At 44.3% G+C, this 14900-nt stretch overlaps 1 protein-coding gene across 1 annotated transcript in view; it reads left to right on the forward strand.

Moving 5' to 3' along the window:
* The window catches only part of RIT2 (Ras like without CAAX 2), a 297208-nt gene extending 293610 nt beyond the window's left edge, over positions 1 to 3598 (forward strand). The window contains exon 5 of the mRNA XM_014594101.3: positions 2203 to 3598. Within this exon, the coding sequence (XP_014449587.1) occupies positions 2203 to 2430 (228 nt within the window). The 3' untranslated portion in view covers positions 2431 to 3598. The remainder of the gene's footprint in view (positions 1 to 2202) is intronic.
* The last annotated feature ends 11302 nt before the right edge of the window (positions 3599 to 14900 follow it).

Here is a 14900-nt window from a genome sequence, read left to right on the forward strand (position 1 = left end):
AATGGTGCCCAATAGACATATTGAATTGCACATTTTGCTTACACAGCTGCCGTGAGAAAAACAAGGACCATATTGCTACCCATCTCCTTTCGCTAAAGGTTGGCAATTATAGCAGTTGGAAAGCGATAACAATCTTTCACTGTGTCACTGAGTATTATTTAGGTTGGCACACGACTGCCCTGCTTACCTTTACAGTGTTTTTAATTGAATTAACATTAAAGTGGAGTTTGAAAATGAACCTACTCACATTACAAATTACCGAGCTCAATAGAGGGGTAACTGAATGGAAAATCTATGATGTGCTTTATGCAGGAGGTCAAAGGAAATAGCCCTCTCTGGTTGTAAAATGTATGAATGAATAGGAATGTGTGCACTTCCTTAAATAAATCAATAAATAAAGATGTATGTCTGTGTGGATGCAATAGGCATATAAAAATGTCCATGTTGAAATTCCTCCTTGAAGGATTTCCATGTCTAGTCTGGTGCCCCATTTCTGAATTGTTCAGTATTGGAGGAAGAGCAAAGAACTCCAATAAATGGAAATTATGCCATAACCCAATCAGAAGTGAATTTTCTTCCTAATGGTAAACAGCAAGGGGTTAGCTTCTTCCCTGAAGCATTATGGTTTATATGCCTAATAAATTTAAATGGAGCAATGGCTGGATGCAGCTGGACTAAAGAACAAAAACAGACATAGCCCCGAGGTAGTCAATGAAAATTGATATTTCTCACAAGCTAGGATTTAGCATGATATTGACAGGGACCTCCCACAGTCCTCTTGTCTTATTATCCACATGGATTTAATGTTATTTGAATAAATCATCACAAATCATGATATCTAAATACAAATAAATCCCAAAAAGCTAAGACGGCCACTCTGGAACCTGAGTGTTCACCTCTCTCTCCTAATGCTCAGTACGATGGAGGGAGATGGCTCAGAAGTTAAAGAGCGAAGGGAGCTGTTTTGAAGCCCTTGCTTTGCTGCAGACGTCTTCTGTAATGTTAATAAATTTCCTTAGGGACAGACCCAAAAAAGGGATTTGGGGTTCTGAAAATGAAGCATGACAACACTTAAGTCTCAGGCATTTGGCCCCTGCTGTGAACACCCAGAATCCCATGTTAGGTAACTAGGCTCCCTGTGCAGTATGTGGAGAGAACAAAGGCATGTCAAAATGCATCTGACACATCAATTGGCCTATTTGCTGACCTTGGATACATGGGCACGTGCTCACTATGTTACTATGAGCTGCCACTCAATGGGGCGGCAAGAGAAAACAAGAGCATCAACTGATTTGGGCGGACAAAAAAATGAAAAAAAGGAGCATGCACATGGGCTAGAAGTTCAAAAATAGTGTACCCTTGGGGGACAGCAAGCAAAGCACTCCAGACAGTGCCCACCAACCCTCAAAGAGAGAGGAGAGGTGAATGTTTTTGAGCAGAGTTGACAATTGAATGCAGGGCTCCCATATCTCATGTGAGTGCTGTAAGCACCTGGGCAAAGTAACAAAGCATGTCTGTGCAAAAAGGGAAGCTGTTCCACCCCTCTTCCTCTTTTAAGAAATGGGTAGCCCATACTGAATTTTGCATGGACCCTGATTTGGTCTATGTGGGTTTGGCATTCACTGAGAACATCTATTACATAAAGACCCACAAGGGACAGGGCAGAGGAACAACTCAGGATCCACCAAATAGACTTAGGGGTGCTCAAGGTCAACCTGTTTGACCCTCTGCTGATATTTTGACAAATGAGGAACTTTAAGGTTAAAAACAAGTGGAGGTGCTTGTGGTGTTCAAGTTCCCTTAGAGTTAGGCACAACCTGAGCAGATAATCCTCTTTTCAGGATAATGATTATGTGTTTAGGGGCTTAACCAACTTTTTGGGCATGATTATGACTGTCTCTGGGCCTCGCTTACCCATCTGTCAACAGATATAACAACATCTCCAAGTGTGGAGATGAAGAAGAACATCTCCTAGAAGTTGTGGTGAGAGGGAAAGGCATAGAAGTGCTGCAGACAACTCCCAAAATCAACCCAGAGCATCCACTTGGTTGAGCTTGTCTTTGTGGCACAAGCTGTTAGCATGTTTGGCTGTTCACTGGTAGACTGAGGATTTAGGCCCATCCAGGGTTAGAGTTCCTGAAGGGATAAGCCTAAGTCACATGAGCCTGTTAATGTTAATAACCTTTGGTTTTTATTTTGTAGGTCTCAACTGAAGAAGGTATGAGCCTAGCCAGAGAGTACTCCTGCTCCTTCTTTGAAACTTCAGCTGCCCTGCGCTTCTTTATTGATGATGTCTTTCATGGACTGGTGCGGGAAATTCGCAGGAAAGAGTCCTCGTTGTCCCTGGCCGAGAAGAAGATGAAGCGGAAGGATAGTCTGTGGCGGAAGCTGAAAGGATCCTTGAAGAAGAAAAGAGAAAGCACAACCTGATGGTACTTTCTCTCCATCGACCTCTCAGGAGTTGATCACAGTCATCTGTAGCAATCCCAAAAGGCAGCATTTACATAGCATCTCCAGGGCCCAATTCAGGAGTCCTTTGTTCATGTTTTCATTCAGTTCTTACACAGAAACAACTTCCATCAGGCCCAGTTCACGGTTGTCCTATGGTCCCTTTGTATCCATGCAGTCAAAGAAGCCACACAGCAATCACATAGTGTACCACCTCCTCTTCCCCAGTGCAGGAGGCTCACTTATATGAAGTGAATAGCCAACAAAGTGAATATTTGACCTTTCCCTGCATGAGCCCTCAGAGCCCTGGTTATTCTCCATTTGCAATGAACCAAACCAGCACCCAGGGCCTTACCAGTCCCATCAGCTCTAGAAGAAGGAAAGCACAAACTGCTTCCTCTCTGTCCATGCAAGGGGCCCTGACCAGGGAAGAACAGATACAAGTTGGCTTTTGTGGGAGTTTTGTTGGCATAAGAACAAAGTTAGGACCAACCATAGGACCTGACCTTGAACTTTACATGTATAGAGAGATTAAGAGCTGGATTGTGCTCAGCCTCTGGGTGCATGTGAAAAGGCCCAAGACCCAGTATGAAGCATCTTCATGGAGAACGTCAGAAGCATCACAGTCCTCTCTCTCAGTGGAAAGGTGTGGCAAGGATTGTACAAGTCCAGCACCCCAAAAGATGTGGGGTCATGGGCCTGGCTCTTCTTTATCTCCATCAATAGAATGGGATGGCTACAGAGGTACTCTGTCCCATCTATTAAAGGACGGTCCAGCAGCCTCACCCCCTGCACACCATAGAGAGAAGGGAGACACTTGGGCTCCAGAGACATGGCACCTGCTAGAGCTCCCAGTGGAGCAATACCTTTTTCTACCACTCATAGCATGGAGCACAATCCAGCCCTTTACACCCTATAGAAGTACATTAGCTCTATGTCCACCCATCTTGACCATCCAAGTGAATTGTTTCATCAACCTGTTGGAAAGGCCTTTATTTTTGAAAGTGGGTGTGGAGTAAATTGCTCGCAGTCTTGTTTGATTTCTTTTAAATTTCCTCTTTTTAAAAGAACTTTATTCATAAATTTTACAGTAAACACATATACATTGTATTAAAAAAAATAAAGATCATGATTTACATGACACAAAGAATGGAGAGTGTATGCGTTTTCTTCCAACGTGATAATATCAATGCATCCTCGTCAGATTTTCATCAACATATTTTTCTTTCATTTGAATAGGGAGTGAGTAAACTGGAAAACTGTCATCAAAACAGCACTATTGCCATGAAAATGTTGCATCACTGACAATAAAAAAGCTGATTTCCCCCTCAACAGCTGGGTTTTGCCATTAAAATAGAATGCTTCAGTGATTTTTTTTCCCCTTATGACCAGCTTTGACCCCCAGGAGTTCGTCACAAAAACAAAACAAAACTCACTTTGTGAATCTGTTTTAAGGCTAGTTTCTCCCCCGGGGGCGTGATTCACCAGGTAAGAGCTGGTGCTAGAAATTAAGGGGAAGTTTTCCTTGTTGCCTCCAGCAGTTAGAGCAGCAGTTGCTCTACATATTGTTATTATTGTACTTATTATGTATATGTACAACCATAGATCCAAGTCAGTGTGGGCAGGAGCCACATGCAAATCCCTGACCTGAGGGCACAGAGCAACCCCAGGCCCTGTTTGATGCTGTGAGCAGGCAGGCATGCTCATTGCTAAATGCTGCTTGGGCACTGTCCGGTGATTATTGCATCCATCCAGCAGCTGGGCAAAATTTGTGGAGAAGAAGGACACCAAGCAAGGAGAGCGACTCTGCAGCCCAGTGATGCAAGCACATTGATGGGCTCACCTGGCTACAATGGCAGGATCCCTCTGACCCTTCTTCTCACTCCATGAATCTTACACACATCTTGCACACTTGGCTTGACAGTTAGGCATTTGAAAGAGGATGGGTTTTGGGAACACTAGCCAGCCTAGCCATCGGCCTGATGATTAGGTTATTCTCCTGGGAAGTGAGAGAAGTGGATTGGAGTCCACCCAGCTGAGAAGGATCTGAAACCCGGGTATCATGCTCCTTGGGTCAGTGCTTTAGCTACTAGGATAATAGGCAAAGGTAGGAGGCACTACCAGCGGGGTTTGAGATTGAGCATAGAGGATGTTGTGCTTTAGACTAAACTCAATGATGGCTTTGGTTAGGCATGTGTCTCCACTTGGCTTTGAAGAGGTTCTTCCCCCTCCATAACCCTCTGAATGCTCTGTACCCCAAGAGATTGGAAGTTGAAAGCAGATGATTTAGCTTTAAGGAGGTGACGTTAGCTCAAACACACCAGCAAGTCTCCGTGTTCATCACCAGCATGATCTAACTCACCCTTGAGACCACTGTACAGATGTCCTAGGCACCCAGTCCTGCTGTTTTGATTCACCCTCCGGAGGCACGGTGCTTAAATTGGGAAGCTTATGCAAAGGTGCCTTAAAAAGTTTGTTCTGACCTGGGCCCAAATGTCTAATTTTCAGGGTTACTCAGGCCACTGAAACAACATATTTTCAGTACCCATAGGCCAAATTTCTAAAGATATTTGGCACCAACCCCCTCCCAAAAAAGCAGATATACTGTTCATAGGCAGCTTGGCACCTGACCTTTTGAGAAGCTTTTTTTAAAAAATAGCACTGAACTTCTTTCGGCATCTTGAGACAAATACTCAGGAAACCTGGCTTGAAATAATTTGCACACTTTTCAGACTGCAAGTTTGTGGCAGAGTAGGGAAGAGTCACAGATCACCTGACTCATGTCCCTGAAACACATGACCATCCTTCTTTAAAATGAGAATGTCATCCTGATTTACGGTCATCCAATTTCTCAATAATCCATAATACTTAACCTCAGCTAATTGAGCAGAGCTTATGGAGGTTATAGACAGTGAGAATAGCATAAGTCATAACTGAACAAGAGAAGTACTGCTGCTGCTTTACCTAATTAATCATTATGCTTCCATCACAGGAGAAGGGTGTATTTAGCTGTCAGACCTGGCTGACAGAATTAAAAATCTGCAGTGCTGTGTCTAAAGACTTCCCCATCTCCGACTACTTTCTCTTCTGCTCTAATCACGTCTGGAAGATTTCAGGAAGGAAACAGATCATTTTATTTTGCTGTGGTGCCTAAAGTCCCGTGAAGATGGCAGCTATAACTTACTCCACTGTCAGTCTGCATTGCAGTCGGACTATAATTCAGGTTCCTCCAGGGGTGTAATTAAAGCAAGCTAATAAATAAAATAAAATAATATGACTTTTCAAATGGATCCATGGTGTCTTTTGCAAATACATAATATATGACTGTTAATTACTCTCCACCCCCAGCTTTGGCAGATCACATGCTATATCTTGCTATGAAGTCATTATCTCTGGGGGCAGCTGTAAAACAAGATACAGCATATGCACAATTTAAGTTTTCCCTTTTATGTGTTCTGTCATGGGGATGTTTAACTAATGACATTTCACCCCCCTCTGCCCCTACAATCAAACCTGTCCTTGTGCGGGATGCCACTGACTTGGGCCCCCAAATTACCTATAATGTGCCAAGATCAGACAGCCTGTCATTTTTATCACTGACAATAATTGACATAAGAAATAAAGACTTATGATACTGAGGCAGCAACAAAGCAAAACCGGCACATGAGGAAAGAACTGCTCGCAGCATTTTGTTTGCTGGATTCTGCCTTTTTTTATTTGTTGTATCCCACTGTTTGGCCCTGTATCACATATTGTGTTGTGTCCCACAGTTGGGTCTTGGTGTGCAGAATAGATTCAAGGTAGGTTTCAAGAGAGGAAGCAGCCCCAAAGTGGATGTTATCACCTAATGTAGCACCCCGTCCCCCTCCAAAAGTTCTGAAATAGAGAGGGTTACAATTTACACGGCTCAGACTATGATATCTTTACAAATGAGGAGAACTTTACCCCTTGTTCTTTGGTGGAGCTTTTCCAGCTCTAGAGGAGAAATCTCCATTTGAGTCTAACAGCCCATTGGGCTGCTGTGGTTAAGGCACATCGGGTTTTGTGGCCAAAGTCCTGGAAGGCAATGGCGTAGCTGGCATTATGTCCAGATGCCTTTGACTCCACCCTGAATGCCTATTTTTAGCCGGGGAAAGACTTTGGCATAAGAACAGAGAGGGACTTGAACGCATACCTTCAGAAACCTAGCAAGATGCCTTGACCTGTCTGCTGCTGCACCCCTCCCACAGTACAATGCACTATTCATTATGAGGAAGACCGTTGAAATTTGATCCCCTGGTTCTGCAGAGAGAGAGAATAAAAGCACTACCATTTCCAGAGATGATATTTAGAGGTCCATTACAAATTGAACTGCAGAGCAGGAATTCATTTCAAATGAAGTATCTAACGTTTACAGAAGCTGTGGGTTGGGACTAGTTGGGACTGGACTTGCACCCTTAAACAGCAGGTGAATCTCTTCTTACTCCTAGAGTCATCCAGGCCTCCTTGTGTGTCATTCAGTTAAATGAATCTCTGCCCACACTTGCATTGGTTGCATTTAACCTTGTCCAATCAAATTTGTTGAGCTTTCTTGCTGTACAATTTCTTTGAGTGCCTGGGACTCCTTGGGATGTCTGCTTGGCAGTGATTTGCAATGGAGATGGCATTTCTCGTGGCTGCTGTGAATGTCACCCCGTGCAGCATTGCCCTGCACCTCTATCCTGATTTATAGCTCCCCCATGCTCCTGGTTCTGAGCCTCCTTGAGTTGAGCTTTCCAATTTTGCTACATCGCTCTGAATTATGAGGTTGTTTTGTGATGAGAACAAATGTCCACTTGAGAGAACCAAACTCATTTTGTGACTTGAACTTCTCCCCCAAGAGGTAATAAAGACAAAAACATCCAACGCAGTTACATCACCTACTGTATATCTTCTGTCAATAGATAATTAATGTGACAATGAGATTTTCCCATTTTAGTACTTTGTCATGCATCATATTTTTTGTCTTGCTTTTAGCCTTGCAACTGTTTCAATAGCTACATGCCCAAGCTCACAAGGAACGTTATTGATAACAACTGCAGTTGGAACTGAATACAAGGTACACAATGATGCCAAGAAAGTAAAGCAAACTCAGGCTTTAACCCATTGCATGAGTGTCACTTAACAAACTGCTATCTCCAGTTTGGGAGATGCCAAACACTTTTGTGCAGGGGTGGGGTCTGTGTTGTTCTTTAAGGGCCAAAGCACATGGGATTCAATGGGATCCATTGTCTCAGCCTTCCTTATTCTAGAGTTCGACAGATCGCATGTGGAATTCCTTCATTTGGAAAAGTGTGCTGAAAAGTTGAACACGGGCAAACAGATTGATTACTAAGTTACTCCTGGTTTTGGGATGCTTCCTTTGTACCCTACCAGACACTCAGTCCTGGAGACTGGCATAACTTGTCCCATTCATCATGTCTTCTGGTGGTTTTGTGCATCCCACCAGTGTCAAACCAGACCTCTCCATGTTGAACCTCAGGCAACCAAACTCATTGTCACTCACAGTGGGCACATCTACAAGAAAAGTTGACTCTGAAGCTGCCTAATTAGCTCCACTCTAAAATCTCCTTGTCTATGTGTGTGGCCCTATTAGGCCAAAGAAACCTGATAAACTCTGCTGTAGGATAGTACTTGTAAATACTAGTACTTGTATTTACAAGTACTATTTTACAACAGAGTTTATTGGTTTATTAGTATTTACAAGTACTAATGCTTGTGTTCACAAGTGCTATCCTACAGCAGAGCTCTTTGCCACACCAACACATGTGTAAACACTGATGGGGCTGGCTGGGGCATGAGGCTGCTATGGTGCGGGGGCTGCCTGCTGGCTAGCCCCACAATGAAGCACCCTCATGCTCTATTCAGGCCCTCCGCAGCATGTTGAGCTGAGTTGGAGCAGCCCTGGACTGTCAGGTTGACCCCTTGGGGCTGCTCTGACTCAGTTCATCATGCTGCAGTCCCAGGCACAGATGTAAACACAGTGCCTGGGAGCAATAAAATCTGGCATGCTATGCACTGGAATTTATTGCTTTGAATTAATTGCACGTGTAGACACACCCATCGTGTGGAAATTGGCCCTCTTGGTCATTAGCAGAAAATACTGCAATGAGTTGTAGTAATCAGTTTATGAAATACAGACCTGCAGACCTACACCCTGTCTTCCATCCCTATACCTCTTGGTGGTCTCATATGCCCACAGAACAAGCAAAGTGATGAGAGACAATCCTTGCTTAGATGGCTTGTGGGTGATTGTTTAACCTTCCCAGCTCTATCCAAATAAAAAAGGCATAATTGTTCTTCCAAGATCCTGCTGACTCATTACAAATGCTTCCATAGTCATGAATTTAAGGCAACAAGCAGAGCTGAAAGTATAATATGAACGCTTGAGATCAGCACCTCAGGTGGTGTAAACGGGTGCAGCTCCATGGAGAACAATGTCAGACCCAACCATTGATCTTCTGATGGTATGAAATGCTGAGAATGCATCATAACATTAGCTATATGCCCTGCCCCAAAGACCTTACAAAATTCAAAACTCAACACAAGGAAGCACAGGAAAATACTTTGGGGGAAGAAAAAAGGTTAAGGGTGGAACGGGCTCTGAGAACAGGCTGAACAAAGGAAAGACAAGGTGTGGTGAATGAGGGCTTGAAAGGGGATAATGATAACATTCATGGAGTGGAGGAGGAGTGAAGTGCTAGGACTGAAAAGGGCACAAAGAAAAGGAAATAAAGATAGACAAAATGAATGTGAAGATGTCGTCTAACAGCAGGACAAGGTGCTGTTAGGTGAGCCTGGCCAGCTTAAGTCTGATGCAGTGAGAGGCAGGAGGCAAACTGAAGGCTCTGAGGAAGCAGTCATAGCTGGACCAATGATTAGAAGGGCAATGCATGCACACGCCAATCCCAGGAGATGTCTGTTCTGGAACAAACACATGTGCAACTTGTCCAGGGAGAAGTGCAATGTCGGTTCCTAACCTCTGAATTTGGTGGAGAACAGTACATTGAATTTAGCATCTTTTGCACAGGCCGCTTGGGATTGTCTGGATCGGGGTGAGAAGGGGTGGGAAGGAGAAGGAGTTCTGCACATTGAAAATTGGCCCACCCAGTTTGGATGCTATCAATAATCCTGAGTTACTAAAACAGGAATGCTCAACCCCAGCCTGTGGGCCAGATCTGTGCTGCAGATCCATGTCGTCTGGCCTGCTAGGCTTCCCACAAGTAAAAAAAAATTGATGGCAGGGAAGCAGTAGCAATGGTAATTGCCCTCCCCTGATGCCACATTTCCAGACTTATGGGGAGCCCCGTAGTCCAGACAGCGAGGCTACGCATGCTAGATTGGGTGTGCAGGGCGGAGGTGGCACAGGACAGGATTCAGGTGTGAGGGGCTGGGATGAGGCAGCATGGAGCCAAAGCAGTGCTGGGACAGGCCAAGCTGGTGTAAGGCCAATCCAAACGCATGAGGTGGTGCAGGGCCCAATCCTGTGCACTGACCCTGAAAAGACTGGCCCTTTGCCATTCATCTAGCCCACGGAGCCAAAAGGTTGAACACCACTGTACTAAAGCAACCCTCTTTCTGCTGCACCTGCTGTCTGCTACCTTCCAGCATGAAATAAGCCCTGATAATCTAAAAGCAGTTTTCACAAGTGAAAGAAGAAAAAAAGTGGGAGGCATAGCTCTATATTTTGGCAGGGGAGCTGCAAAAAACTTATTGATATGCCTCATAACTAATCTAAAAGGTGGAATGATAGCTCCCTGCTGTAGATTTTAAACAGCATTTCAACCATGCAGTTCCACCTGGGGAAGCAGCTACCAGTTTGTAACTAGTGCATACCTACCATTCGTCCCTTACTGCTTTTCCTCCCACCGTTCTCAAACCAGATGTTAATGTAAAATGGAGAAGGTTGGCTTCTCTCTACAGTTTAGCTAATAAGATGTTCTCCAAGTGCTTCTAAATCTTTTTCAAGCAAAACTGGATGAGATCCAAGTTACTGGAAAATACAGCAGAGATATCTTTAAGGAGGCAGATGTTCAAAAGAGTGCTTTGAAGGATTCTTCAACCCGGGAGGAGCTGATTCTGATGATGAGGATGAGGGCATGAAAGAAAAAAAGTTGATAACATAAATTTGCTGTATCTGTTAACAATATTCTTCAGGAAGGCATTAATTACGGCTTCTGTAAGATCTAGCAAGGGGCAAGTATCTGACATAGGGTAGCTCTCCAAGGCCTGCTGAAAAGACCATGGCTGTGAGAATAGGCAATTCATTGGCTTTTCTTAACTTATTTCAGGACTGGCCAATGCCCTCTAAGTGACAAGAAAGTGTTAGCAGGAATGCCAGTGCATATCTAATTAAATCTCTTTTAAAAAAGGAGATCTGAGGACCTTTGCTGACAAGCCAGGATTCTCAGAGCGCAGACAGAAGTGCAGCTCCCTGCTGTAGCTGAGAACGTCTTGCAGAAGGAGTTCTGAGTTACAACAATCCCCCAGACCAGAGGGAAATTCATTGCTGGTTCGAGGGGGGAACCTGCAGCTGGTTTCCTCTACCAATGGCTCCACCTCTTTCCCAATCTGTTCCTGTTTGCAGAATGAGAAGGGGGAAAGCGAGCAGGGGAGCTCATTGTAGGGGTTCCCCAGCTGGTGCTAGAAGGCAAGGTGGGTGAATTGGAAGCCTCCCATCTTGGAGGCCTCCCATCTTGAAACCCTTCCAGACTGAACTCTCTCCCCTTCCTTTCCCCCCCTCCCATTCTGAAAACAGGGACAGGCTGGCAGGCAGTGCAAACAGAAGTTACAGAAAATGTTCCATTTTGAAACATCTTCATTTGACCCCTCTTGCAATGAGAGGTCAGATTTTCACCCAGTCAGCCCTTTTTAAAGTGGCCTGCACCCATGCATTTGCATTTGGTCATGGCTATTGACTGCTTTTTGTGGCCAGATTGGGCAAAAATTGTCACTTCTGTCTCCACCCTGAAAGAATAACGATGACACTCAGAATTTAATAAGTACTTGAGAATCAGTGCTGAGCACAAGCAGAATATCAGATCACTTTGGTGGACACACTGGATACGTCCCAACATGCAGGAGCACGTGTTTGCAGCAGCACAAGTAGCAGCAGTGCAAATTTGTGCCACTGTTTTGTGTCCTATCTCATGCCCCTGCATGCGTGCTTCAGTGCACACCAAATTGTCCAGGGTGGGGCAGGGGAGGCTGCAGACAGCACCTCTGCTGGTCCCAGCAGTATTACCTGGTGTCCTGGTGCAGCAGGGGCACCGATTGGGGAGCACAGAGCCTGGTCAGCATCCAGAGTGTGGCTTTGGATGTCCAGTCCTCTCTGTGTTTTTTTGCGTGCTATGGATGTGAGCATTGCACCGTTGTTTGGGTGGGCAATCTTTTTGCTACCAGGACATATTGGGTGCATCCAGACAAGCACGGTCGTGCGGTATGTGGCACTGCAAACACATCTGCAGCACCATATACTGTACAGTCCAGTGTTCTCTGTGCTGCAATGGCATGCTGACTGAATGTCCCTGTGCCGGGTTTTCTTACCACATTTTTTTATATCTAGGGGTCAAACAAAAAGGCGGGGGAGAGGAAAGCAATGCAGTTCACACTCAGGCAGCAAGCGCTGCTGAAAAGGGGAGCTGAGCCACCTGGAGCTGTGCTGTGGCTGCCGGCCAGGCTCTGCATGGCAACATCACCACGACTGCAGCCCTGGGAGGCCCCAGGACCCCAGGTAGGGCTGCTAGGGCCAGCACTGCGCTAGCCCCAGCCTCCCCTACTGCTCCTGGGGCAACTTGCTGTGCTCCAAAGCATGTGTGGCATGGGTGTTCCCCGGGGACAAGTGGCTGCAGTGCAAGGTGCTCTGCTACTACTTGTCTCCAGGAAACCAAATGTCCGTGCACATCTGGACACACCCATTGGTAGCAAATTGTGCCCCTGAGATGCAAATTTGCAGTGTGGGTCACATTTTAGCATTCCAGCCATGCAGTTTGCGGTACCACAGAGAGGTTTCCTGCACTACAAACAATATGTACCTGCACATCTGGATGCACCCTTAGGTTTAAGTCAGATCAGCTTGCCTGCTGGCCTAATCTGAAGACAATATGCCATATGCAGTCTCCTGAGAACTCTAGTCAATGATCCAGAGAAAGGTATAGAAGTATAGCTGTGCTGTCCTCTCCATTGCTACCCCTCTAAAGAAGATGGTGTTAGGAGTCAAGAGTACAGGAGAAACCTAAATTCCAACCCAATCAGCCTCTGCCTAAGAATGCAAAGGAAGTCTTCTTATGCCATTAGCACCCCCTAAAGAAGTGTGCACCTGTGCAGGATCTAGCAGGGATCTGTCTCCGATTCAAGTACATAAAATAGACACTGCAGCATTAGCTCTTCCTATTATGGAAATGTGTTGCCACTGTTAGCATAACTGTCTGTTTTTAAGCAGGTGTGTTTACTTTGAAAACACAATACCAGAAACAAGGACTGGAGAGCCTGCTGGAAAATGACAGCTCTTTATGACATTTCTGCTGCTTGCAACATGTCACGAAGGTTTCAAAATAATCAGAAGCAGAGTTAAAGACAAGAGGAAAGAAAATGTACATGGGTCTTCTCAGAGATGGCTACCTTTGCCTCACTTCCTATACTAGCATAGACTGCTTTGGCATCAAAAAACTCATTCTCTCTTTCTCCCCTTTCCCTGTTTGTCTGCCTATTCATCTGTTTCCACCTCCAGGGTTTTATTTGTCTCATTAAACTCCTGCATTTATGATTGTATCCAAAGTAAAATCAGTAAAAAAGCACACGTAAGAATTAAAATAGCATTTGGGGTTTACTTTTTATTCTGTGCACATTCTTACTTATATTTGCAGAGAAAGTTGATGATAGTGTAAATGCGCTCTTGTAGTAAACGTCAACACTATGGCAGAAATGGACTACAGCTGCTGAAGTCGTGTTATCTCTCCCTTTACTAATGTAGCAGTGGCCCAGATTTTAACTATATAACCCCCAAATCTTTCACCTTCTATCATTTTGAAGAGCAGTACTTCTGCAAATATGTCCAGTTAAATGAATGAGGTTTTTTACAAACTCAGGTCCGCTCTGTGGGTGTGTCTACACGTGCAATTAAAGTGATTGAATTTACTCCAATGTAATTTGCACCAGAGTAAACCTAATCCAGGTGCAGCATCTGAATATGCACCCAGTGACAGGCTCAAATTGAGCCAGGATGGAGCAGTTTAGGTTTGACAGCAGGCAGGAAACTGGCCCCCTGCAATTTGCACCTGTGTCACCATCTACATGTTTGTTTAATTGCATTTATATTCTCCAGCATAGGATAGTACTCGTGTGTGATGGGACTATTGTATGCCAGAATAAATTAGTCTACTATGCCCTAATTGCAGTGCATGTGTAGATGGTGATGCTTTACTACAAAGCAAATTAGTCTACTCTGTAGTAAAGTGTACATGTAGATGCGCCCTGTGTGAGTGTCAGGATCAAGTGAATGATAATTACTTAAGAGGATCTTAAGTACGCAGATAACTCAGCTGGTGAGCACTTACATAACACTTGTCATGTTAATTAGTGATCAGCAATCTGAATCATGGGTGCAGAAGCACACAGAGAAAGAATTAGGTGGGTCTTTAGGAATACACATTAATTAGGAATATTAGGAGGGAATCATGGAGAAGTAAAATATAGCTTGAATTCCTGAATGATTTCCAAATTGTAAAATGTGTTTGCTGGCAGACTCGGCTACCTGGTGAAGTCCTGTTTCAGGTAGGTCATCTAGATTTAGATCATGTAAAACACCGGGCTTTGTGTTGCAAGGAGCTATCCCAGAAAAAAAGAGATTATTCCTGTCTCCAGCTTTCATGTGTCTGTGTTTGGTTGCTAAGCTGCTGTTGCATTAAAAATAAAAAAGAGAGAGAATTAAGAATATGACTATAATTATAATTTGCTTGAGGAAGAGAAATATTTGTGAAGTACAGGCCAGGATGGACAAAAAAAATCTATTGTCTATATAGAGTTCTTATACCACGCCAAATCCTAAAGTAAATTAACACATCCCAGTACTGGAAGAAGTGAGGCTACAAGTCACATATTTGAGTCTCATCTTATCAGAAAGAGAGGTGTGCTCAGTAGACTGCATTGTTTTGGTAGTATTTACTTTGTTTGGTTTACTTTAATTGTACGTCTGCCTTTACACTGGAGAAGGCAATGCAACCTATCTTGTATTGGGAAGGCGATAAGGCTAGTGATGTTCCTAAGCTCTGGTGGGAATTCACAGCATAGAGTTGCACCAACCACCCGGAAATTTCTCCTATACAGAAGAGCTTCCTCTTTTGGTAGAAAGTTTCACTGTCCCTGAGAAACATAGTAGTTGTTCACGGTCTTCTTCCATGGGCTTTTTAGATATCCTGGGCCTAGACTATCAATCT

Source organism: Alligator mississippiensis, chromosome 3 (assembly GCF_030867095.1).
Source record: "Alligator mississippiensis isolate rAllMis1 chromosome 3, rAllMis1, whole genome shotgun sequence".
Taxonomy (NCBI): domain Eukaryota; kingdom Metazoa; phylum Chordata; order Crocodylia; family Alligatoridae; genus Alligator; species Alligator mississippiensis.